We start from the raw sequence: 27,106 nt of genomic DNA on the forward strand, positions 1-27,106 counted from the left end.
TTATCCATTCACTAAAGATAAATATATAGCCAATCATAAGCCAGGTTTTGAGATCCTCTGAATAAGCTATCTCCTCTTGTGACATGCCCTTCCTTCCCTCTCTGCCTAATGAATTCAAGACTCAGTTGAAGTACCATTTCTGCAAATTGTTTGTGGACCCCTTCTCCACTCCCAAGGAAGGTCTGTCTCTGTGTTTATACTGTTTTTTTGTGCATATTTCTACGATAGTATTTATCAGAATATTATGCAATTATTTGTCTGGCTTAATAAATGTTTTCGTAAGGATAAACTGTATAATAAAGCTATAAGGTAAAAGACAGAATGCAGGAGACTGCAAGTGCTTTGGAGTCAGTAGGATATGGGGTTAATCTCAATTCTTCCACTTAGCAGTTACACACCATTCACTCAATAAACATGTAGTAGATTGCCTACTCTGTGCCAGGCATTTCGTTAAGCTCTGGGGATACAAGAATGACAGTCTTCATTAGCCTACCAACAAGTGTGGGTAAAGATGTGGAAAATTTTTATATTCCTGGTGAAAATGTAAAATGGAGCAGCTGCTTTGGAAAACAGTTTGGCATATCTTCAAGATGTTAAACAGAGTTACTATTATGACCCAGCAATCCTTTTCCTAAGTATATACCCAAGAGAAACGAAAACACATGACCACACAAAAACTTGTACATGAATGTACACAGTGGCACCATTCATAAGAGCCAAAAAGTGGAAACAATCCTAATGTCCATCAACTGATGGATAACTGTGGGATATACATGCAGTAGATTATTTGGCTATATAAAGGAATAAAGTACTGATACATGATAGACAAACCTTGAAAACATTATGGTAAGTCAAAGAAGCCAGTAGCAAAGAACCACACATTGTATGATGCTATTTATATGAAATGTCCAAAACAGATAAAAATCCATATAAAATAGAAATAGAGAGTAGATTAGCTGTCACCAGAGGCTGGAAAAGGACATAAGAAGTGACTGTTAATGGGTACAGGGTTTCTTTTGGGGATGATGAAAATGAAGCCCTCAAAGAACTCCAAGTCTAGTCTACAAGTGATAAGTAAAGGAGTGAGAATATAGAGGTGATAAAGGCTGTAATAGTTACACGGAGTGCTGTGGGAGAACACAGAAGGGATCTCTAAAGCAGATGAGGGGTAATACTGATTCTTAAAAGGCAAGTAAAAGTAAACTAAATGAAATGGAGCAGGGAGGGTCCAGAAAGAAGGTACATCATATGTAATGGCACAGGAGGCAAAGAGAGCATGGCTCTTCAGAGAAATGGAAGTAGTTTAGAACCAGTAGAATATGGTAAGAGGGGAAATGCCAAGTGACAGGGCTGGAGATGGACTAAAGACTCAGTAATAAAGGGACTTTCACACTATACTAAGTGGCTCTGAGGAAACACTGAAGGTTTCAAACAGGTAAGTAACCGATTGGCTGCAAATTTTAGAAAAATCACTCTGGTTGCCATGTGGTTAATGTATGAAGTGGGAAAAGGTTACAGGACAGGGAAACCTATTAGGAGTCCACTGCAGTAACTCAGATGATGGCCTAAATTAAGTGTCAGTGAAGGTTAAATGAAAGTCATATAGTTCCAGACACAGAGTAAGTACTTAATAACTGCTGGTACTTACCCCACATTAATCTTCATGTTTTTTAGTCTCATGATTTAATTTTTAAATTGAGGTTTTAGTATACTTTGACAATATAGGTATCCTACCTCTAAGAATGCTGGAAAGAGGCCTCTAAAACCTTTTAATCCAAGGACAGAACCACAATTGAAAATTATAGATGTTAATACTTGTGCCAAGTACAAGGACAAAGTATTCAATCTTCTTTCATAATGATAAAAATTAGTACATACAGAAGTGTCAAAAAATATGGATGTCAGCAAAGCAACGTGCTTTGGAGCCAGACAAACCATGGTTCAATTCCTTGGTGTGCCACTAGCTATGTGACTGTGGGTGAGTTTCTTAACATCTTCATGAACCTCAGTTCCCTTATCTATAAAAAGAGGATATCTGTCTTGGAAGATTGTTGTGAAGATTAAATGCAGGAAGAACAACTTACACAGTACTTGTACAATGTCGACTGTCAAGGAATGGTAGCTATTATTACATGGAACAACTATTTTGTAAATCAGCTAATTAAATGGGGGAAGCCAGAACAGAAGGGAAGACACTATTTCGCTTAAAGAAACAAGATTAAGGAATCCAAAACAAGCAATGTCTAAGCCATTTATCAGACTTTATTAAATCAAAGTCTTTTTACCTTCTATCGTGATTCTTGTGTCTTGAAGACTCAGAATAACTATCATATGAAGGAGAAAACTTCTGATGCTTGGAGTCAAGGGTCCCTTCTTTACTCTGAGAGAGTGGGCCAGACTGAATTTTCCTACAAAGAAAATAAAAACTGATTAAAACATTTAAAGTCTCAAACAAGAGAAAGATTTTTAAGTACTGCTTAATATTAACATGAGATAAAATCTTGAATGAATAGAAATTATGAAATAACTGTTGCAAAGTATTTGAGAAAGAAAGGCATTTGCTCACAGAGAAGTGTACAACACATTAAAGAATATCTTCTATTTATTAGAAGAAATAAACACAAATCACCCCAAGTATCAATGAATGTGGATAGAGAATTAAAATCTATGAATTAGAGACAGTCAAAATGTGATGTAAAAAAATACACATATGGGACTTCCCTGGTGGTGCAGTGGTTAGGAATCCGCCTGCCAGTGCAGGGGACATGGGTTCAAGCCCTGATCTGGGAAGATCCCACATGCTGCGGAGCAGCTAAGCCCGTGCACCACAACTACTGAGCCTGCACTCTAGAGCCCCGAGTCATAACTACTGAGCTCACGTGCCAGAGCTACTGAAGCCCGCGCTCCTACAGCCCGTGCTCCGCAACAAAAGAAGCCACCACAATGAGAAGCCCGCGCACCTCAACAAACAGTAGCCCCCACTCGCCGCAACTAGAAAAAAGCCAGCGTGTAGCAACGAAGACCCAACGCAAACAAAAATAAATAAAATAAATTTATTTTAAAAAAGTACACATAAACATGACATCACCCAGCCCTGCCTAAAAAACTCTCCAATGACTTTACATTGCTCCTAGAATAAACTCCAAAATCCGTAAGATCTGAAAAGTTCTACCATAATCTGATCCCTGCATCATCTCCTACCATTCTCCTCTTTGCCCTTTGCCCCCAGTCACTTTGGTCTTCCTTCGTCTTCTCCTCCACCTTTGCATGTATTGACCTGCCTATTCCTTACCTCCTTTACATTACTGACTCCCCTTCATCCACTAGATCCCACCATAAGCTTTACTTCCTCAGGAAAACCTTCTCTGACCTCCTTGCTATTCAAACTCCTTTGTTGTATATCTCAAAGACATATGTTCCTTTCTTTCATAATGCTTAATTTGTAAGTGTTCATTCACTTAAAGGATATTTGATTAATGTCTCTCTTCCCCACGAGACTGTATGCCCATAACTGTATTTCCAGTACCCACAACAGTGCCTGGGACATGATACTCATGACATATTTGCTGAATGACTGGATATTAACCTATCTGTTTCAGCTCTTGTCCTTAGTTGTTTCACGAAGTCTGGAGCATACTGCCGCTGGTGGTCATATAGCGTTGCTAGGGGAGCTCCTGAAGCAGTGATGGCATCTGAGATATGAGTTCGAGTCAACTCTGCCATCTAAATATGAACACACACAAGGCAAAGTAGATATAAAAAGGTAACATCACAGAAGAACTGAGAGTGAGCAGAGTGTCTTAGAAAGATCACTGGATTGAGAGCAAGCAAATTCTGCCATATTAGGTAAAATATTGTGGGCATGTCATTTAGACTCTTTAAATTTCAACAACTTCCTTATAAAAATAGAGCTAGACCACATGATTTCTAAGGTTTCACCCAGCTATAACAATCTATGAATTATTAGGCAGAAAACCTTCAAATCCAAAATAAGCCACAGTAAACCAAAAATTAAATCTTCCTTCAAGAATCAATTCAATTAGAACTTCCTATCTAAGTCTTTTCTGACCAACAATGTGAAGTACATCTTCCCTATGCTTAGCCATTATTGCCATGTATTATTCATTTGGTATTTATTCAATCACTGCTTTGACGAATTGAAGTGTTTTTGAAATCTCTGTTAATTGTAATCTAAAATTTTCTTGAGAAAAGAGACTTTATACTTATTTGCACAACCCCATGGTACCCATCATATAGTAGGTTCATGGCTTTTTAATAACAGAATCATTTCACAAACAGTCCTAAATAGTAACTGCTAAAATAAACTGTAACTTTATAGATTATGATATCCTATATAGAGAAAGCAGTAAAACTATTTCTGGCTTTATCTTTGGTATAATCAAAAAAAAAAAGGACACTAATATCACTCTGGGTAACAATGAAACATCTTCATACAAAACAGATCCATGGCTCCGTGGGACTAAGACTGGGGACTGACTGCAAAGGGCATGAAAGAATATTTCCAATACTCTTAAAAGTTTTATTTCTTGATTATGGTGGTGTTCAGAGGAATAGATAGATACGATAAAGAAATATATATAGATACCTATATCTATCTGTCAAAACTCATAAAACTGTATACTTAAAATGGATATATTTTATTGTTTGTAAATTACACATCAATAAAATTGATATTTTTAAAAAAAGCTTACTCAGGGGCCAAAATATAGAGTTCTTCTGCATCTTTTTTCTGCCCCCTATATCATTCATATGGACAACACACTACAATAAATGATGCCTCATTTCTATAGGGTATGGCCCTCATTGAAAGTCACTTATCAAAAGTATGCATTCCCTAGATGTTAGAAACCCATGACTGCTAAGACCAAAGGTAATCAGACTGACTAAAAAGAACTAAAAGGAAAAGCGTTCTCGGTGGCTCTCACCTCACAGATTTGGCGTGCTGCATCTGTGGTCAGGCGAGCAGTCTCTGTTTGCTGAGCAGCTATCTTACAAGTTGCTTCCTGCAGGACTTCAGTTACATCCCATTGTGATTTAACCACCTGCTGCAATGATTCCGCATGGACCTGTTAATAAAAGAGAGTGAAAAGAGAACTTACTTTATGTCTCAGTCTCATCCTACTCACATTAGTTTTAACTTGTAAATTTGTTTCATGGATCAAACGCCTTGAGGAAAAAAAAACCCAAAACCTTTGACTACTATCTTGATTTCATGTCTTAAAATTTAGATTTTAAAATCTGGAATCTTAAAATCACTGCTGAAGTTTGTCTTAACGCCACTGTTCACAAGTTGATGTGTCCGTAGACAAGTAACTACTGTGTACCTCAGTTTCCATTTCTCTAAACTGGGGATAGGCCTTGACTACTTAATTTCACAGGGTTGCTACAAGAATCAAATGACATGAAATTAACTCATATGGTATAATGTACTAAAACATTATTATTTACATCTTTCCTTTTTATTCCTATATAACTAAAAGAATACTAAAGTGATTTCAAGGATAGAAATTTGCAAAAGAAGCTACCTGAGCTGCTTTGCTTCGGGTTTCTTCTAATTGTCTCTGACACTCCAGAGCCTCTTGTTCAGCCTTCAATTTCAAAAGGGCCAAGTCTCTTTCGTGGCGTTGCTGCTGTGCCTTCAAAATAAAGAAATGATCAACTATTAATTCTAAGACACTAAACTATTTCAATGCAGAAACTAAATTAAATAGAATGCTGTTTTCCTAACACAGATCTTTTGAAGCAACTAATCAGAGCCTAAAGGAAAGACAGGAAATAGCGAAGACATCAACCATTTATCATTTATCTAAATATTTAGTGACCACCTACTGTGTATCAAATAATGTAGTAATATAAAAAATTTCCAAGACATGCAGGACTAAGAACTCATATCAAAAAGCTGGTTTAAAAGAAAAGCTATGGTACCTAACTCTTTGGAGGAGATTAAAACATCCTAAATATAAGAATAAAGATAATGCTTCACACCTCACAATTTTATGATTCCTTTGACTTTGAAGGAGCAGCTTCATAAAAATGTTGCCCTCCAAAACGTCTCCTTCTTAACAGGACTCTTTCTTACAATTATTCCATACGATGTTATCTATAAATTTATATATTTTCATTTCTTCTGGTATAGTGCTAAATAATATAGGTTCTCTAAAGGTGGTAAGGCTGTATATAAAGTCATACAATGCCCTGTCCGTATTTGGAAACCCAGAGATATAAAGTATCCCTAAAATGGTAGATAAGGTCAGTGGTTTTTCAGATCTCAAGGAAAGGATGACAACTGCAATAGGGCCATTTCCTCAATCCAGTGGTTTTTTTAATAAAGTTGGTATCAGCCCCTCTCCACTGTCCACCAGTGAGCATTTGGAAATGTCTGGAGAGCTTTTACTGTCACAATGAATGGACAGCACTACTGTTATTTATTGGGAGGAATGTAGGAAGGTTGAACAGTTCCATACAAAAGAACTATCTATTGGTATTTTAAGAGGAACAACTAGAAAATGAAATTGAAAAAAAAATCATTTATCATCAAAAGACATAAAATATTTAAGAATAATTTTTAAAATGTGTAAGACCGCTACACTGAAAATTACACTGCTCAGAGAAATATTTAAAAACCTGAACAAACAGAAAAAGATACTATGTTCATGAACTAGAAGATGCAATATTGTTAAGATGTGAATTCTCCTCATACTGACCTATAGATTCAATGTCATTCAAATCAAAATGCCACCAGGCTTTTAAAATTTTTTGTAGAAACTGACAAACTGATTCTAAAGGTTATGCAGAAATGCAAAAACGTAGAATAGCCAAAACTATCTCGAGAAGAACAAAGTTGGAGTAATTACAGCCTGATTTCAAGACTCACTATGGGGGAGGGATAAATTGGGAGATTGGGATTGACATATACACACTACTATATGTAAAATAGAGGACCTACTATAAGGACCCACTGTGTAGCACAGGGGACTCTACTCAATACTTTGTAATGGCCTAAATGGGAAAAAAAAACCTAAAAAAGAGTGGATATATGCATATGTATAACTGATTCACTTTGCTGTACACCTGAAACTAACACAATACTGTAAATCAGCTATATTCCAATAAAAAATTTTTTAATTAAAAAAAAGAAACAAAAATAGTATGGTACTAATAAAGCTATAGTAAAATAGTATGGTACTAGAAAAACAGTATGGTACTAGACAAATAAGTCAATGGAAAAGAACAGAGTGCAGAAATAGACCAACACATAAATGATTACTTAAATGTTGATAAAGGTACCAAGGTAATTGAAGAAAACGGTGCTAGAACAACCAAACATCCATATGGGAGGAAAGAATTTAACTTTGACCCCTTCCTCACAACCTGTAATTAACTTGAAATGGTTCACACACTTAAATATAAAAGCCAAAACTATAAAGCTTTGGGGAAAAAATAAAAGAATATCTTTGTTAGAGTACCTTAATATCTTAGGGCAGGCAAAGTTTTCTTAGAATACAAAAAGCACTACCCATAAAAGAAAAAGATTAAAAACTAGATTTCATCAAAATTAAAATCTTCTGCTCTTCAAAAGACATAGTTTAAAAAAATGAAAAGGCAAATCAAGGATGAAAAGCAATATTTGAGATATATCTGAAAAAGACTTGTTTCTAGAATATATAAAGAACTCCTACAGCTCAATAAGTAAGACATCCCAATCATGAAATAGGCAAAAGATTTGAACAGATATTCACAAAAGAAGACATAAGTTTGATCAATAAATATACTAAAAGATCAATCTCATCAATCATAAAAGAGATGCAAATTAAAACCACAATGAGATACTACTTCACTCTCACTACAATACACAATGATAGCAAAGATATAATACAACTAGAACTCTCATATATTGCTGTCAGAGTATAAGATGTTACAACTATTTTGGAAAACAGAATGGCAGTTTCTTATAAAGTTAAACATACACTTAACCCAAGCAATTACACTCCTAGGTATTTAGGCAAGAAAAATAAAAATACGTGTTGTATACAGAGCATTGCAAAAAAGTGTTCAGAGCAGGAATACTTATGGTAGCCAAAAACTGGAAATAATACAAATGTACATCAACAGGAGAATGGATAAATGAACTGTGATATATTCATCAATGGAATGTTAATCAGAAAAAAACCCAAAAGCAACACCATGGATGCAATAACATGGATTAATCTTAAAAACGTTATATTGCATAAAATAAGCTAAACACAACAGAGTACAAAGTATACTTCCATTTTATGAAGTTCTAGAACTGGCAAAAATAAACTATGGTGATATGAATCAGAATACTAATTGCCTCTAGGAGGGGAGATTAACTGAAAAGGGGCCTGGGTAAAACTTCTGGGTGACTGAAGTGTTCTATATTTTGATTAGGATGGTTGTTACATGTTCAAAATTCATCAAATCATACACTTAAATTCTGTGTATTTTATTATATTTAAATACTACCTCAGTTTAAAAATATATATACCAATAGCATTCCCACCGAGGAACACTGGATTTTTGTTAGCTAAGGGAAAGTCCTATTATCCTGGCATTACCAAATACTTAGATCTCAGAAACTTTTCTTTTTAGTACAAATAAAGTATTAAAAAACAAAACAAAGAAACAAAAACTCAACCATTTCTGACCTGTCACAAAAAAGAGAAAATATTGAAAATGTTTGATAAGCTGATTTTCACAGTCATGAAAAATGTAGAGAATGTGGAAAATGAAGTATTTGAAAGAGAATGATTGTATTATTGTTCTGCTGCCAAATACTGCATGTTTAATTATCTTTTTAGCATATGGTAGTTTTTCTCAGGGTTATTTATAGGTACTGTATGACAGACTATTTTTTTCTACTTGGCAAGTTAAAGTTGTTGTTTTTTTAACTCATAATTAAAAGTATTTGAAATAGCAAAGAAAAGAGAAAAAAATGCAGAAAACTCCACAAATACCTTTATGATCTGAGCCAGAGACACACTCTCCTGCTGAGCAAGTGAAATGCCTCTAACTCTTTCTACATCTGATAGTTGGCGCACTGACTCCTCAATGGCACTCAAGTAACTGAGTTCTGCTGCCATACGATGCTGGAGGCCAGCAGGAGAAAAGCGCTTAGAACCTGGAAGGCATATAATTGTCAAATATCAAAGTTCACATGAAATTACATCTCAGATTTCTAAAATTCATTTCTCATTTTAAGGTCCAAAAACAAGTCTGCTTTCCTCTTTAGGAAAGAGAGTGACTTATTAGTACAATGTTTCTTAATAGTTACTTCTTTTGTGTGTGGATGAGCACACATACATGCATGTGTACATAATACATATATACCTATGAACACTTAGGAGTACATATATGGGATACATTTTTCAAGTGTCTTTTGAATAACGCTGGCAAAATGGGAAAAGTCACCACTATTGAATCTCTCACGCTTTTCAATATTTATTTTCGGGCACAATTTTTGTTTTCAAAAAGTAATTGCATTCACTTGAAACAACATTTCTCTATGGTTTAATTGAAAGAAAATAAATTTTCAGAAAAAAATTAATACCTTATTTTTTAAATTACAGCTGCATGGATCTACTTGCCTGGTGTTGAAGCCATCTCTGTCGTTCTGCTGGCAGCCAGGTTCGTATCAGCAAAAGTTGCATTAGGCTTAAATCCTGTTATAGTTGGAGTCACTACTATTGAGGATTTAGATCTTTCTAATGAAGTTCCTTGAAGGTCAAACTGCAACAATTTCTGGGAACTTGGAGATAGGGGAGAAGTTGGAGTTTTCTGTGATCTTCCCTTGTCTGATGAGACACTAGAATTTTTGTTTCATAAAGACATTATAGAAAGGAAAACTACTTCAAGAACCATCTAAACAATTAATAAGAACAACACACATAACTTTATTAACATTAGCTTTAAAAAGCTGTGATTCAGGCATTTTTTATTCATTTAAAAGAGTCGCTATGCTGAGTGAATGACTATGAATACTCCTCTTACTGCTAGATTTACAGTGGGGAACAAGCTAGGGACAAACCCTGCCCAAAATAATATGGAAAAGGAGTCTCTTGATTAAATTGGCACTTAACTCTTTCCTCTACAATGTACATTTATCATGAATCACTTATTGTAGTATCAGGCAAAATCCTCTAGAATACTTGGAGCTTATATAGCAATAAAATTACAACCATACAAAAAGGCAAGGTCAAGCCTATTTTATAAAAAACATCTTAAAATATATCTCTGAAAGAGAATAAAATACCATTTTGTGTTAAAAATTTTTAAATGACAAAAATTACTCGTTATTCCTCTTAACCAAAAAGTCACAGCAAAAATTTTTCATACTAACCATCTCTAAATACTTTATATATGTCCATTTGTTTCTGTCCACTTTTTAATGCTATAGCTCTTTCCTGAACTTTCTAAGAAGTAACCTCTCATAGCAGTTTGATGAAAACAACTCAAGGACACAAGGCACATGTCTAGCCCCTCTTTGAGAAATTATGCTCATTAAAGGTATTGTTTATAACAAGAAGCATGCTGCCTTGCACTAACCATTTATTTACTGACTAAATTACTCAAATACCCTATAAAGCATGTTAGCAGTTAGCATATTTCAACATACTAAAGCAAGCTTACTTTTAGCTTTAATAAAACTATGAGATGGTTTTCAAAGGTAAACATTTCTCTTATACCAGCATTTAAATATTTGAATAAAAGTAGTCTTGATAGGCACTCATTTGTTTCCAGTGACCTTTCATTTTCTACTGACGGTTTAGAGAAATACATTTTTAACAGTCTGACAATTTCATTTATGGAACATAAAAAGAATTATCATTACTTCTGTCTCCTAACAGATCTCCATGAAAGAATTCCAACACAACATCAAAACAAACTACTCTGTCTGAATCTCACCTTATGGTTTTACAAGATGAATTTATATTTGTTCTGCAGCGACTTCCCCAGATTAGCGTTTCCAATGATGTTAGTTAAGTTTTCCAAAAAATAAAAAGGAAACAAAGGGAAAGAGTGTGTAGACAGTGTCTACAGCCATGTAAGTTAAGAAAAAAATAGGTTAAATAATTTTTTTAAAATCTGGACTCCTTTGTATCAAAACCTCAAATTGTCTTATCCACTGTGAATCTCCACAGGTGGAAAAGTGGGGGTCTAGACTACAGTATGGGGCATTTATCAACTTATTTGGCTATGGATTCTGTTTCAGAAATGTTTAACTTTGTAGATTTTGCCAATTAAATCATCAGAGTATCTCTTAAGGAAAGGTAAAGTTTTCTGAATTCCAAAATCATTGACAAAGAAATTAAAATTCAACTTTAAACATAGCAACGATGGTATTAATGATACAGCATTATCTGCAACATGAAAGCATTAAAAATGATTATCTGTATGTGACACTGTACTAGAAAAAGCACATAGTTTTAAAATAAAAAAGAAATATTCATGTCTTCTCAGAGCTTAAATTTACAGAAGGACAAAACCAGTGCAGCAGATAAAAAGTCATGGAGACAGAGTAGGAACTGTACATAAAGCAATAGTTATGTGCAAGCAATAGGCTAAGTGCATAATATATTATGATATTAAAAGAAGGAAAAAAATAGAGTGTACAAGTTCCATAATCAATGTAAGAGTGAGATTTCAAAATCTGCTTGAGTCATCTAATAAGTTGAGCAGAAGAGAAAAGTTCAGAGGTACAAATAAACAATGATACCAAAAGAACACTAAGTGGTTGTGTTTAAAGAGTGGAAGAATACAGTTGAGAAGAAAACTGTATAAACAAAGGAAATAAGATAGTCTTTGGTAGCCTAGTGATAACACTTCAAATAAAGTTAAGCTCTTAATGTTGATCTCTGGGGTAACTGTGAGCTCCCAGAGTACCCTAAGGGGAGTAGTTGCTTGGTCAAAGAATTGAGTCAAGAAAACAACTGTGGCAATGGCATTTAGAATAGAAAGGTAGGTTGTGCTAGAGGCAGAGAATTCCTGTGGGAGTGGTTGTAATTGTTTAGGTGAGAGATGACTATATTCTAAAATATAGATAACGACTAGAGCTATGAACAAAACCACAAAAAACATAAATTTATTAAGTGAATTCCCTGAACATCTATGATATTGTAACTTTAATTAAATGTGAATTACAGTATAAAATATGCATTACTTTACCTCAAAGAATGCCCAGAAAGATCCTCCAAAGTGCTATCAGTGTCAAGAGTCTGCTCATAATCTTTAACAGAAAGTTTGCTACTGGTCCCAGATTTCTTTCCTTGATGAGAGCCACGTTCTGAACTAGAGTGTACTTTTTCTTCATCAAGAAGTGAGTTCTGAATATTTCCAGTGAGTGAATCTAGCCCTGTAAAGTAAGTTTCTTATAAAACTGATTCCCAATATTAGAAGCTACTGAGAGATAACTGATATCTAGATTTCAATAAAATAACAAAAAGTACAAACCAGAATATCTTAAAATGGACTTTAAAGAATTTTGTTTTTCATATGTAAGATAAAGCAGTTCTTCATTCTTTGCTTCCATTTAAGCAAAGTGAAATTTCTTCCATTAATATCTCCCACTTGCTATTAAAAAATAAATTGTTCTTAGATCAAATGTTTAAAAAGAAAGACAAACATATTAAACAAGAATGAAGTACTATCCTATCCCTATAAAAAAGTAACCAAAAGGAAATTTTTTAAGGATAAAACCCAGAGGTAAGCGAAAAATGGTATCAACTGCCAAATGAACTACATAATCCTTTCAAAAAACTCTATGGCAAGAACTAAGTAGCCAGATTCATAAAACTGTTCATATTCTCTAAGAATAATCTTACTTACAGGGGTATCTTAAGGAGATTATTGAAACAAACAAAACACAAATTGTGCATGACATTCAATGCATAACTTTAAAATTAAAAAAATTTCGGGACTTCCCTGGTGGCGCAGTGGTTAAGAATCCGCCTGCCAATGCAGGGGACATGGGTTCGAGCCCTGGTCTGGGAAGATCCCACATGCCATGGAACAACCATGCACCACAACTACTGAGCCTGCGCTCTAGAGCCTGCGAGCCACATCTACTGAGCCCGCGTGCCTAGAGCCCATGTTCTGCAACAAAGACAAGCCACCGCAATGAGAAGCCCGAGCACTGCAACGAAGAATAGCCCCTGCTCACCGCAACTAGAGAAAGCCCGTGCGCAGCAATGAAGACCCAACACAGCCAAAAATAAGTTAATTAAAAAAAAATTTCAACCTACATTTCCAACAATAGAATTGTCTATATTACATAGATAATAGTAACTTGAATATTTAAATAGCACTCTGTAATTTAAAATGCACTGCATATATATTACCTTATTGCTCTTAAACACCTTATGAAGTGGGTACCATATAATTAATTTGCTGATGAGGTTAACTAGAGATCTATGAGGCTAAATAACTTAAGGATACACAGTCGATAGCAGAAATGGGACATAAATCCAGGCCTCATGACTCTAAGTCTAGGGCATTGTTCACCTTGATGATATGTTTCAATAGCAGCCCAGAAAAATATTTGCTAGGTTAAAAAGCAGAAAAAAGAATCATGTGCACATTTTAATGACAGTTAAAAAAATTTTTTTAATGTAGATATATGGTTAAAGATCAAAAGAAAATGGAAAAGTAAAGAAAAAAACAATTATGCTGCACACCCATGTTCACAGCAGCATTAATCACAATAGCCAAAAGACAGAAGTAACTCAAGTGTCCTTCAACAATGCAATAACAAAACATGGTATATACATACAATGAAACATTAGTCAGCCTTAAAAAGGAAGGACTTTTTTTTTTTTTTTTTTGCAGTACGTGCGCCTCTCACTGTTGTGGCCTCTCCCGTTGAGGAGCACAGGCTCCAGATGCGCAGGCTCAGCGGCCATAGCTCATGGGCCTAGCCACTCCGCGGCATGTGGGATCTTCCCGGACTGGGGCACAAACCCGTGTCCCCTGCATCGGCAGGCAGACTCTCAACCACTGCACCACCAGGGAAGCCCAGGAAGGACATTTTGACACATGCTACAACATGGATGAACTTTGACAACATTATGCTAAGTAAAATAAGCCATCCAGTCACAAAAGAACGAATACTGTATGATTATACACCTATATGAGGTCCTAGAGTAGGCAAATTCATAGAGATGCACAAAGTAGAACAGCTGTTACCAGGTGCTAAAGGCAGGAGAAAATGAGAGTTATTATTTAGTGGGTATAGAGTTTCAGTCTGGGATAACGAAACAGTTGTGGAGATGGATAAAATGGTGATAGTTGCACAAAAGTGTGAATGCACTTAATGCCACTGAACTGGACACCTAACAATGGTTAAATTTCCTAGTCAAATTCATAGAGACAGAAAGTAGAATGGTGGCTGCCAGGGGCTGGAGAGGGAGGAATAGGGAGTCACTGTTTAATAGGTACAGAGTTTCAGTACAGGAGGATGAAGACGTTCTGGAGACCTATGGTAGTGAAACTTCGTTGCAAACAGTGTGAATAAATTTAATGCCACTGAATGGTATGCTTAAAAATGGTTAAAATGGCAAATTTTATGTTAGCTATTTTTACCAATAAAAAAATAGGTAAATTTAAAAATTATGCTATATATGCTGTAGTGATAGTAATAAGGTAACAATTTTTCATTAAAATTTGGTTTAAAAAAGGAAAAAGGAGAACAGTCTTACCGTATGAGAAATATCAAAGCCAACTATCAATCAAAGAAATGCAAATCACTTCAATGAGATGCCATTTTTCATTATTAGATTAGCAAATATTTTTAAAGTAATGAAACCTTGAGTGTCATTCAGTACACACAGGAAATAATACTCATACACCATTTTCATGGGAGTGCAAACTCATATATCCTTTCTTGAGGACAACTCAAAAAATATATAAAAATCATTTTCCAGCCAAGCCCTCGACTCAGAAATTCCACCTGACTCATAGTCATTCATCCTAGGAAGCTATGTAAAGATATATACAATGAATTAAATATGCTGACTGCATTATCATAATGGGGAGAAAAACACACAAATAATCTAGATGATAATTAATCAGTGAGAAAGGATTCTATAATCTAAAATCTATTCATGATCCCTAGGCTAGAAGCAAGCTGTTAATACTGTTTATCTCTAAATTTTCCATAATACAGACGCACTCTTATAATAAAAACACTTCATTCATTTAATATATTTTTTCAAACATAAATATACAATTGAAAAATTGTTCTTGATTTCAAAAAACTAGAAATTGTAGACAATACAATGGTCTAAGCAAGAAAGACCTAAACGCCAAACAAGGGACCTATATGCAAAGAAAACGTTTGCCCACAGTTTAAAAGACTGCCAAAGGAAAGTATATTTATATGATTTAAAGTTAAATTAAGATAAATAATTTTTTCTTATGATTACCACTTTAATCTATCAACTATTTTCAACTACATTGGGAAGGAGCTGAGTGAGCATGCAGACAATCTTTTCCACCACCAGATGGAGCATATACAACAAAATTTACACATCTTAGAACTTTGGGATAAAGTACTAAGTTTAAGTTGATGCTGTGGGAAGTAAAATATATGTTTTTTTTTTAAGGCATTGTGAGAGGATCAGGGAAACTGAAAGCCAAAAACAGTACCTGTATTTCATCTAACCAAGTTTTAGATTATAATTTTTAAAACCTATACTGAATCATATTGTTTATACTCATATATTTAATATATCATGATATCTTAACTTGTACAATATATTGCAGTAGAAGGTACACTTGATTCAGGAGTTAGAAGCCAGAATCTAGGCTTCGCCAGTAACTAGTTAGTAACCTTAGGTGAGACACTAACATAACAAAGATCGGCATTTTTGAGCAAGATCAGCATTTCCCAAAACATATTCTGCTCAATTCTAATGTAACATGCTGACAGAAGAACTGATTCTGTGGTCAAATAAATTTGAAAAATACTTCATACTATAGCCTCATCCTCATCTTAAAATAAATAATCCATATTAGCACATTAAAAGTGTTGATGAACACCAAAAGCACACGCACCAAAAGCAAAAATAAATATGTGAGACTACATCAAACTAAAAAACTTCCACATTTTGTCTTCATCAACAAAATAAAAAGACAACCTATGGCAAAATACTTACAAGTCATATACCTGATAAGGGCTTAATATCCAAAATACATAAATAATTCACATAACTCAATAGCAAACAATCCAGTTAAAACATGGGCAAAGGAACTGAATAGACAGTTTGCTAAAGGGAAAACAGTATGGAGGTTCTTCAAAAAACTAAAGTAGTACTACCATATGATCCAGCAATTCTACTTCTGGGATTTTATCCAAAGAATATGAAAACACTAATTCGAAAATATATATGCACTCTGATGTTCATTGCAGCATTATTCACAACAGCCAAAATATGGAAACAACCATCCATCAGTGGATGAAGGGATAAAGAGGTGGTACATATACAATGGAATATTACTCGACCATGAGAAAGAAGGACATCCTGCCATTTGTGACAACATGGATGGACCTTGAGGGCACTGTGCTAAGTGAAATAAGTCAGACAGAGGAAGACAAATATGGTATAATATCACCTATATGTGGAATCTAAAAAATCCAAACTCGTAAAAGGACAGAGTAGAAAAGTAGTTGTCAGGGGTAGAGGAAATAGGAAGATATTGGTAAAAGATTACCAACTTTCAGCTATAAGATAAATAAGGTCCAAGGATCTAATGTATAACATGGTTACTGTAGTTGATAATACCGTATCATATAACTGAAATTTGCTAAGAGAGTAGAACTTAAATGTTCTCACCAATATATATATATAGTGATGGATGTGTTAGTTAACGGACTAGATGGAAGGAATTCTTTCACAATATATATGTATATCAAATCATCACGATGTACACTTTAATTACCTTACAATTTTATTTGTCAATTATCCCTTAATACAGCTGTAAAAAATTAAAAGAAAAAAATATAAAAGTGTTGATGAATCCTGCAAGAAAGAAATCTGTTTCACTCTAAAAGCTTTTCCCAAGTTTATGGAACCATGGAGCTCTTTTATCCTCAGAATACTTATGAAACAGCCTATTGCACTGAATCAGTAAGTATTTCACAAGAAAAGACAGGCTCTGGGAAGTGTTGATAAAATGATGTCTAATGTTCCTGCCAAAGACTTTCAGAACACTTCCAATCTGCAAAGAATTATACTAGGTAAATGATTTAAAAAGAATCTATTCCTAGCACTCTCACATTGGAAGTATAAAGTGGCACTAGCTTTTCTGAAGAGCTATTTGGCAAAATGTATCCAAATCTTAAGCACGGCATACTCAGTGTCCCATTATCTCCCTTCTAGGATTTTCTCTTAAAGGAAAGAACCAGATCAAATGCATAAAGATGCATTTGTAAGGATATTCAATGCAGCAGTGTTTATAAAAAGAAAAAAAAAAAAAGAACCTAAATGTCTAGCAATGGGGAATTGGCTAAATAAATTACAATATATTCAAATAACAGAACACTAGGTAGTCACTACAAAGGGTTATCCATATTTACTAACACAGAAAGGCATCTGTAACCCATTAACATAAAAAAATATCGCATAAAATGTGATCTTGTACATGTAACGTTTTCTATTTACATATGCCTACTGATTGTCTAGAAGGATTCTTACTAAAAATGTTAACATTTCACATCCATTAGAATGTCTGTTCTTCAAAAGAAACAAAAACCCAGAAAACAACAAGGGTCATTTTAGTATGTATGTGGAGCAACCGGAACCCTTGTGCACTACTGGTGAGAATGTAAAAGGTTGTAACTGCTATGGAAAACTGTAAGGCAGTTCCTCAAAAAAATAAATATAGAAATGCCTTTTGATCCAGCAAGTCTACAACTGGGTATATACACAAAAGAACTGAAAGTAGGGATTCAAACAGTATTTGCACACCAGTGTTCATGTCCACATTATTCCCAATAGCCGAAAGGTTGAAACAACCAAGATATCCATCAACTGATGAAAGAATACACAAAACGTGGTATATACATACAATGGAATATTATTCAGCCTTAAAAAGGAAGGACATTCTGACACATGCTACAACATGGATGAAATTTGAAGACATTATGTGAAATGAAATAAGCCAGACACACAAAGACGAATATTGCATGATGCCACTTATATGAAGCACCTAGAGTAGTCAATTTCATAGAGACAGAAAGTAGAACCGTGGTTAACAGGGGCTCAGGGAAGGCAGGAAAGGGAAATTGCTGCTTAATGGGTTCAGAGTTTCAGCATGGGATGATGAAAAAGCTCTGGAATTAGGTAATGACGATGGTTGTACAACACTGTGAATGTGCTTAACAGCACTGTATTGTACACTTGAAAATGGTTAAAATGATGAAGTTTACATTATGTATATTTTACCACAATAAACTAAAATAAAATCTAAAAAAATGTTAACATTGGTTATCTCTAGGTAGAGGGAATACAGGTGATTTTTAATTTTTAAATATTTTCTATATTTACAGATTTCTCCTCCCCCCTTTTTTTTTTTAACTCAATGAGCAATTTTTTACTATCAGAAAAAATAGTTTTGGAGGCAAAATCATTCCCTAGGGACCATCCGGTGAGCTTAAGAAGACTTTGCCTAATTACTGTTATCTTCTCACCTCTAGGCTTACAGAGCAAATGAGATGTACATATTATACATGTAAGCTTCGAAATTACCATATAAAGCATCTATTATCATCTTCATTTTATAGATAAGGAAACTTGAGTATTATATTTATTTAATAACACTCAGAAATGTACATGATATAAAGTTTTTTAAAAAGCACTTGCAAGACAATATGATTTCACTTCTGTTTTTTAAATAAAAATGTATGTGGGAGTGTGCCTGATTTTATGTATATACTGGAAAAATAGGCACCAAAAACATTAATAGTAGTTACCTCTGAGCAGAAGAATCAATAGGGATTTATGTTTCTTGCATGATTATTTATCTACAGTCCTTAATTTTTTATCATTGTTAATGTATTCTTTTGTACTAAGCGTAAGATTTATAATGTCATATATCAAAAGGTATTGTTGTAATGATAAATATGAAAGCCGATTACATTATCATAAAGAATTCATCTAACTTATGGAATGAAATCATAACTTTAGATCACTATCACAAAGTCACTGGTAAGAGAAAAAAATTACCATGTAGAATTCCACTTACATTCTATCTTTTCCTTTTTTCCTTTCTTTCCTTTAGAAGAAGAAGATGAACGAGACGACGCAGCAGACTGGGCCCCTGATGAGTGCTGGGAGGTAACATCCACAGAGGAAAGATCATAGGCAGACTTTCTGCTAGAATGATCCTCCTGAATGCCTAAACTGTTACTACCAATACTGTCAAAGAATAAGTAATAGTGGTTAAAGCAAGAAATAAAAAGTCTCAAATCACAGCTCAAACTATAGATATTTTAAAATCTATTTAGTCACAAGGAGAATATAACTATAATCAAACACACTTTCCACTTTTCTTGGTTTCTTACTACCAGAAACCTGGATTATTCCCTATGGCTCAATTTATTACTGAGAAAAGTCTCAGGCAGTTTTTTACTGAAGTGAAACCAATAAAAATGGGTAATTCAGACACATAAGAGAAAAAAATATAATGTTGGATACTGAAAAATGTGGCCTCAATTTCTATTCAAATTTATAATTTATTAACTTCCTTCTGATAATCTTATAGGGAACAATAATTTAATATGCTCTACTTCAACTGAGAAATAAAATGCAATAAATCATATTGACTGGTGATATTAAATGTCAACACAATTAAATCCTTCCAAGTCTTGATTTAAAAATTGGTCTTTTCTTTAAAGTTCAAAATTTAAAATTATACTTCTCCTGCTATAATCTTAATAATACTTATTTTCATTAATCCAGCTAGATATAACTAATTTTTAAAAGATCATCCAATAATTTTATGTGCATTACAATTTGTAATTTGTGAAGAAAGTTACACTGCATGTGAGTAATTACAGATTATTTTATATGGTAACAAAATTTAGGGAGGAAATTCTCTCTGGCAAAATCTGATTCACTTACTATATGACGCTGTACAAGTAACAACCTTAGTGCTTCAGTTTCCTCTCTCAAGTAGGAATAATAACAAAAATACTTATATCAGGCTATTGTAAGAATGAGTTAATACAGGTAAAGCCCACTCAGTCCTCTCAGTGCCTTGTACATTAAGTGCTCAATAAATATTAACGTTATAATGTTGCTATTTTTCAAAGATTTGTAAAATTTTAGATGTTATCCCAATTATAAAAAAATTTACTGATTACTTAGGATCATGAAGTCAAGGGTCTATCTAGTCATCTTCAATTCTATCACAGAAAACCATTTCTTAATCATCTCACATTAATATACCATGGGATAGTTTTCCCAATACTAACCTCTACTGGGGATTCACAGATTGATTTAACAACCTGTATTTTGCTTATTATGTGCCAGGCCCTGTTCTACATACTTTGTATTTCACTGAATATTCATAACACTTTAACAGAGAAGAAAACTGAGGCGCAGGGAAATTAAGCAATATGCCCAAAGACAAACAACTAATAATTAGGAGAGCCAGTATTTAAACCCACAGTCTGGATCCAGAGCCCACGCTCTTAATAACCACTATGCTATCTTTAAACAAGGAAAATTTGACAAATATTCAGACCATAGTTCTCATTTGTACATTTTTCTCACTCTTCAGATTTTGCTCCATATTGTCAACATATTCTTCTTACTTGGGTTCAAGAGCTGACTTTTTTTCTGTCAAAGTCCCACTCCCTGCAGAGGAGACAAAATCATCTTCATATGAAATGCTGCTTAGAGGGGTTGTGATGGCATTCAAAGATCGTGATGCTGATGTTCCTCTTTCCAACCTGTCTTCAAATCCTGTCAAAAGTAATAATTAAAATGTGTTTTAAAACAAAAATTTAAAAAACTATAAGCAACGCATTCCATAACCTGGAGATTAACAACACAGATTTAGGGTCATTTTAGTTTGCTTTCATTAGGGCTTCTTTGCAAGTTATCTTTATACCTAACAATACATTTTTAACTTATTAGGGAAATTTTCAAACATACATGACAGTAGAGAGAATCATATAATGAAACCAGTGCATCCATCACCCACCTTTAACAATTATCAATACATGACCAATCTAGTTTCAATTAAACTTCCTATTCCCTCCATCTGTAACTCTCCCCAAATATTACTTTGAAACAAATCCCAGATAACAGATCATTTCAACTCTAAACATTTCAGTATAATATCTTAATGAAAATCTAACAGAAGGATTTAAGGACAAATCCAACTTTCTTGTGAAAAAAAATGGAGGGTGTTAATTTAAAAGCACTTTGCTATAACCAAAAGAACTTTAATATCCAAAGAACCTTAAAATTATCACCTATAGAAATAAGTGTTAAACAAAAGAGATCAAAAGCACATATAGGTCTGCACAAGATCATACCAAAATGGCTAAATATAAATTCTAGGAAAATGCAATGGGATACCCAATTAAGCATAAGCTGAACAGATGAAATCAATTCATTTGTCAGATAAGTTGATGGAAATGAAAAACCACAGTATCCATGGCTGACTTAGGGCTCAGCCTCACTCTCCAACCTGGGAATTCTAAGGTTATACTAGCGTAAGATGTGTAGAATCCACCTACAGTAGAAGAACAGAGAAAGGGACTTGAAGGAATTGAGGCCACCACAGAAAAGGAAAAGTTGTGTTGCAGGATTTCAGGGATAAGAAGGGAACTTTAAAAGTTATTGTTTCAGGATCCAAATATATAGCTACACTACTCTCAAAGTCTGTTTTTAAAATTAGTTTTGACAAACAGTAATAGATCTGTTTCCACATTAGAAATGTTACTGCAGTTGCCCCTCTCAATCCTTGACCACTATATTCCCAGTGATTCACACACAAATCACTGTTTTAAGAAATATACTTATTTTCTATCTAAATATATAACTCTGGTCACAGTAAACCTAGTATACACTTGATACATACCAATCCTGAACATCACCTAAGAATTTCTCTAAATTAGACCAAAATTTCTATAACCACCAACCATTGTTTTATGACAATAACAGCTAAAAACTAAAATTTTAAAGATTAAATTAGAATACTCTAGTTGAAGCTTGCAGATAACTCAGATTAATTTGGACAATAATAAATCTCTACTATCCTTGTAATGAATGATGAAAATTTACAGTTAAATATTATCTTGTACAGAATTGTGAAATAATTCATCTTAAGATAACATACAAATATTACAAAGGTTACTTATTTTTCTCACCTTTTCCATATAATTTATATGATTTTGTAAAAATATTAATGACACTATGTGGACTTCCCTTTGCCAATTCTTCCCATGGTCCTTTGCTTTGTGTACCACCTATGGGCCCAAAGAGTGGCAAAAATTTTTCAGCTTCCTTCTGAAACTCTTTGATGGGTTCATAAGCATTTCTTTCTCCAGCACAAAATTCCTTTTCTTTTAAGATTTCTGCTAACTTCAAAGGGGACCGTGCATCTTGACCTCCCTCTTCTTCAGAGAGACTACCCTCACTAAGAAGAGGCCCTTCACTCACTGAATCTGTGCTGGAACCAAGAGACATTTTGGCTTTGTCTTGAGAACAAGCTTGCATATCAGAGCTAGAAGAGTCAGTCTGCCTCTTACATAACTGTGCCAGCAGCCCTTCTGGTTTGGGACCAGGGGATCTCATTCTGAAGCTTGATACAGCACTATGAGGTCTTATCATCTCAGGAAGCTTTTTAAATTCACTAAGGTTGCCTACACCAGGAAGATCATCATCAAAAGTTGCATGAGACACACAGGTTCCCAGCATCTTTTGAATTCGAGCAGAGAAAACATCTTCTGCATCCTCTTTCACAAGTGGACTTATAGCCTTGGTCCAATGTCCATCTTCTTGGGGTGTTCGCTGCACATCATACTCAGTGTTCCATACTGACCCATAGTTAATGTTAGCCCCAGCTAATTTCTTAGCTTCACTTTCAATCCTGCTGGACAAAGAAGCAGCTGTTGCTTTCAAGGCTTCAATACGATCCAGTTTACTCTTATATTGGCTAGCACTAGGTTTTAACAAGGCATCTGGATGAGCAGCTGGTGAGGTCAGATATGGTTGAGGTGTAAAAGTTAATGGCCCTGAAGCCATATTATGATTCTTCCTAGTTGGTAAAATGGATTCAAAATCCTTATGCAAAATTCCTACATGCTCTAGGCTCAAGAGATGGGAAAGTAAATTTCCAGCTGTTCCAACAAGAGGCTGTGGTTGAGAATGGTGGACTCGTGGACTCAGTCTGTCAGGCTGCATCCATGTAGGATCCATCAAATCCCTTCTGGAAATGAAAGTTACAATATGTTAGTTAACACAGGACTTCATAACTAAGCCACCTTTTTTTTAAGTTTTGTTTTTTCTGATTATAAGAGTAATGCATAGCCACTGCACACACACAAAAAAAAAGACAAAGGATAAAAAAGATAAAGATCACTCATAGCTAACCAATGAGAAAGAGGCACTATCACTATTTCATTATATCTTTCTAGGACTTCCCTGGTGGCACAGTGGTTAAAGGTCTGCCTGCCAATGCAGGGGACATGGGTTTGAGACCTGGTCCAGGACGATTCCACATGCTGCAGAGCAACTAAGCCCGTGTGCCACAACTACTGAGCCTGAGTGCCACAACTACTGAAGCCCACGCGCCTAGAGCCCGTGCTCTGCAACGAGAAGCCACTGCAATGAGAAGTCCGTGCACTGCAACGAAGAGCAGCCCCTGCTCGACACAACTAGAGAAAAGCCGGCACGCAGCAATGAAGACCCAATGCAGCCATAAATAAATAATTTTTTAAAAAAAGAATTATATCTTTCTAAACATTTTTCTACATGTATGTTGTGTTTCATGTTATTTTCAAGAAAATGAAATCTTATCATACATACTGTTTTGTAAACAGCTTTCTTCAACTAAGACACATTTTTTAAACTATTGAGGAGAAGGCATTATAACCCTTAAAACTCCGTGGACAAAATTTTTTACAATATTGGCTCTACCTTTCTCTTTAAAAATAATGTTACATAAAAGAGAAATGCTTAAGATTGTAGGCATGATATTACTCTAACCAACACATATTTAATAAACACCAAACAGTTATGTTTAACATTGTACATACTAAAGAAATGAGATTATTACAATCTAGTTCTAAGAAAAATTGATAGGGCGTCCTTAAAGGCTAGAAACAGAATAAAGATGCCCTAGATGACATTATATAATTCACTTATATTTCCAGATTATAGACAACCTCCCTGTATACTAAGGAATACTATACAAAGGTTAAAGACTGGTGTTAACTATTAAGAAGATCCTTAGAAAAAATAACATGAGGTTTTGTCCTTGGTCTTGTCCATTATTTTTGGATGATGACATGAAGACATGCTTATCAAATTTGTAGATGACAGAAAGTTAGGAGGCATGGCTAACCCAACAAATTATTGAATTATGATTCAAAGTTATTTAGACAGGCTGCAACCTTAGACCAAAGTAGTATGAATTAATATGAAGTCCTACCAATTAAGTTCAAAAAAAACCATCTGGAGGAGGGTAACCAGGGTGATGAGGGAAATGAAAGGCATGTAATACAAGGTTTGGTTGAAGGTTATGTGGTAGCAGTCTTGTATATTGAATGACTGCTATGAAAGCAGAATAAAGGAAGACTAGTGAATAGATTCTATATCACAGAATACAGACTATTACAAATGCAAGGTGTGAGGTTATTAGTGCCCAAATTAAGCTGGTAGAAACAGAAATAAAAAGGAAGTTATAAATAAAAAGGTACTGCTGAATAAAAACCCAAGATCTTTAAATTCAAGTACTTAGAATGACAATTTTGTGGCAGGCTCTATGTTGATGGTAGAGGAATAGCAGTACACAAAAATGGAAAGATTTAATCCAGTTATGACCTAATCCTTACTCTTCAGTTTCAGAAGATCTAGCAGGGATGAGAGACTAATAAACAGCTAAACACGATGTCGTTAAGTACTAATATAAAGATATATAAAGTTGAATAGGGTATAGATAGGGAACAACGAACTCTGATAGCCAAGGAAATTGATTTTTGAGCTAGATCTTCAAGGTCTTCAAGGTCAGATAGGTAATTTGGAGCTTTCCAGGTAGCTAATGCAGAATGATGGAACATGAAGGGCAAGGAAAAGAAATGCTGTGCTTTTAAGCATACACTAACTGAGAGAACTCAAAGAACTACAAGGATTACATAAAATGATACAAGCAAAGTACTTAGATCAGAGACTGAAACGTAACAAACAATAAATGTTAGCTATTTTTATCAATATTATTATTCTCTTGGGAGGTGAAGGGGGCAGCAAGGGGGCGAGAGGATCATATGTATTAACCCAAACCTGGTTAAGTGACTTGATTTTTATTCCCAAAACGGTTATTTCAAAGTATAACTTACAACCATGTAATCTGAAAATCATCTTAACTTTCATGGACAAATAGGTTTTTTGTTATTTTTTTCTTTTTACTTTACAGCAAAAAAAAATTTTTTTTCTTAATTTAAGGTAAAATAGCCCTCATTCACCAATCTGAATTCAAATCAAATTCCTTTTTAGTCCTTGTCCGTGTGTTCATATGCATATCCAAATATAGTCTTTGAGAGGTAAGATATGTTGATATAAGAGTCATATGAAGAAATTTTGAATAGTTATGGATACAGAAATGCCTTTTGAAAAATATTCAACACAAATACTTAAAACTATTAATTTCACTGTAATTCATTTATCTGACAAACATTTATCTGTGTTTACATCAGAGAAGGCAAGAGTGCTTCCAACTGCAGGTGATCCCCAGGAGAACTGATATTTACACCAGATATTAAAGAACAGGCAAGAGTTGAACAATAGAATAGAGCATGCAGTAAGTACAGATGTATACCATGCTTAAATATCCATCAGAAGATATTAACCAATTTCTAAATAAACCTCTTCTTCACAAGAAGGTCAATCAATAAAATTCACTGAGCATAGACCACTATACTAATATCGTGGAAAGAAAGAACCTTAATCATCTTTCATTCTCCCCTTTTTACCTTGCAAGAGGCTGTGGAGGTTCTGACAGAGACATGTCACTACTGGAAGATGCACTTGGGGGACGTTCCTGCACTTTGTTCTCTTTGTCAGACTCTCCAGATGGCTGATACCCTGGTCTGGTCTAAGAAAAAAGGACATCAAAGTTATCTGACTCCCATCATAAAGATATATTCAAGGAGCACATAAAATAAATATTAAGTTGCTTCAACTTTACAAAGATCACAAAATGCAGGAGCTTTTTTCTCTCAAATAAAACCAATTCAAATTTAGTTTGTCTTAAAAGCAGCCATTACAGTTAACAGCAAAATTACACCTGAAATCCAACAAAGGCACCTAACACTGCATAATTCAGAGGAAATAATACTCTTTCTAAACCTCAGTTTTTTTTACCTAATAAGTGGAAATACTAGTAGTACCTACCCTTCTCAGGGCTGTGAGAATTTACTGAAACTTAAGCCTGTAAAACATTTAAAACAGTATGTGGTATATGGTACAGACTCAAATGTTTCTCTTACCCTTAAAAACAACAGCAATAGTCATAAAATTAGCACACTAAAGTAGGATATTCTCTAATTTCAACACAGATAACAAAACTAGGCTTTTCATTATTAATACAGTCTAGCTTTGCTCAGTAATACAGTAAAAACTAGGCAAGGATATAACTAACAGCAGTGATGAGACAGACCAGTAACAATCACTCTAGGAAACTAACTGAGCACTTATTTTCAATCGTATTTATCTAGAATAAACTTCATGAAAGGCCATCATTATTATAAATACTGTCTGAGCATATGTCTGAATATTAGGAATGGTGAGTAATTTTTTAAAAGTATAGCAAGTAAGTTTTTCCTAACCATGAATTACTT

At 34.4% G+C, this 27,106-nt stretch overlaps 1 protein-coding gene across 7 annotated transcripts in view; it reads right to left on the minus strand.

Annotated features, from left to right (window-relative positions):
* Positions 1-27,106, minus strand: part of CEP350 (centrosomal protein 350) — a 136,941-nt gene that overhangs the window by 75,794 nt on the left and 34,041 nt on the right. For 6 of the 7 annotated variants that reach the window (XR_003794335.1, XM_029227710.1, XM_029227707.1 and 3 more), the window contains 11 exons: positions 26,240-26,361; positions 22,418-23,478; positions 20,852-21,002; positions 19,279-19,451; positions 12,205-12,391; positions 9,627-9,844; positions 8,997-9,160; positions 5,547-5,657; positions 4,947-5,087; positions 3,587-3,723; positions 2,286-2,408 (listed from right to left, as the gene is read on the minus strand). Coding sequence is in view for 6 of the 7 variants with exons in the window: in XM_029227710.1 (XP_029083543.1) it covers positions 2,286-2,408; positions 3,587-3,723; positions 4,947-5,087; positions 5,547-5,657; positions 8,997-9,160; positions 9,627-9,844; positions 12,205-12,391; positions 19,279-19,451; positions 20,852-21,002; positions 22,418-23,478; positions 26,240-26,361 (2,588 nt within the window). In the remaining variant the exon portion in view is untranslated. The remainder of the gene's footprint in view (positions 1-2,285; positions 2,409-3,586; positions 3,724-4,946; positions 5,088-5,546; positions 5,658-8,996; positions 9,161-9,626; positions 9,845-12,204; positions 12,392-19,278; positions 19,452-20,851; positions 21,003-22,417; positions 23,479-26,239; positions 26,362-27,106) is intronic. The other variant, XM_029227708.1, reaches the window with a different exon arrangement.

The sequence above is a fragment of the Monodon monoceros genome, unplaced genomic scaffold, assembly GCF_005190385.1.
Source record: "Monodon monoceros isolate NGI ecotype Baffin Bay Population unplaced genomic scaffold, NGI_Narwhal_1 Super_Scaffold_18, whole genome shotgun sequence".
In the NCBI taxonomy this organism is placed as follows: domain Eukaryota; kingdom Metazoa; phylum Chordata; class Mammalia; order Artiodactyla; family Monodontidae; genus Monodon; species Monodon monoceros.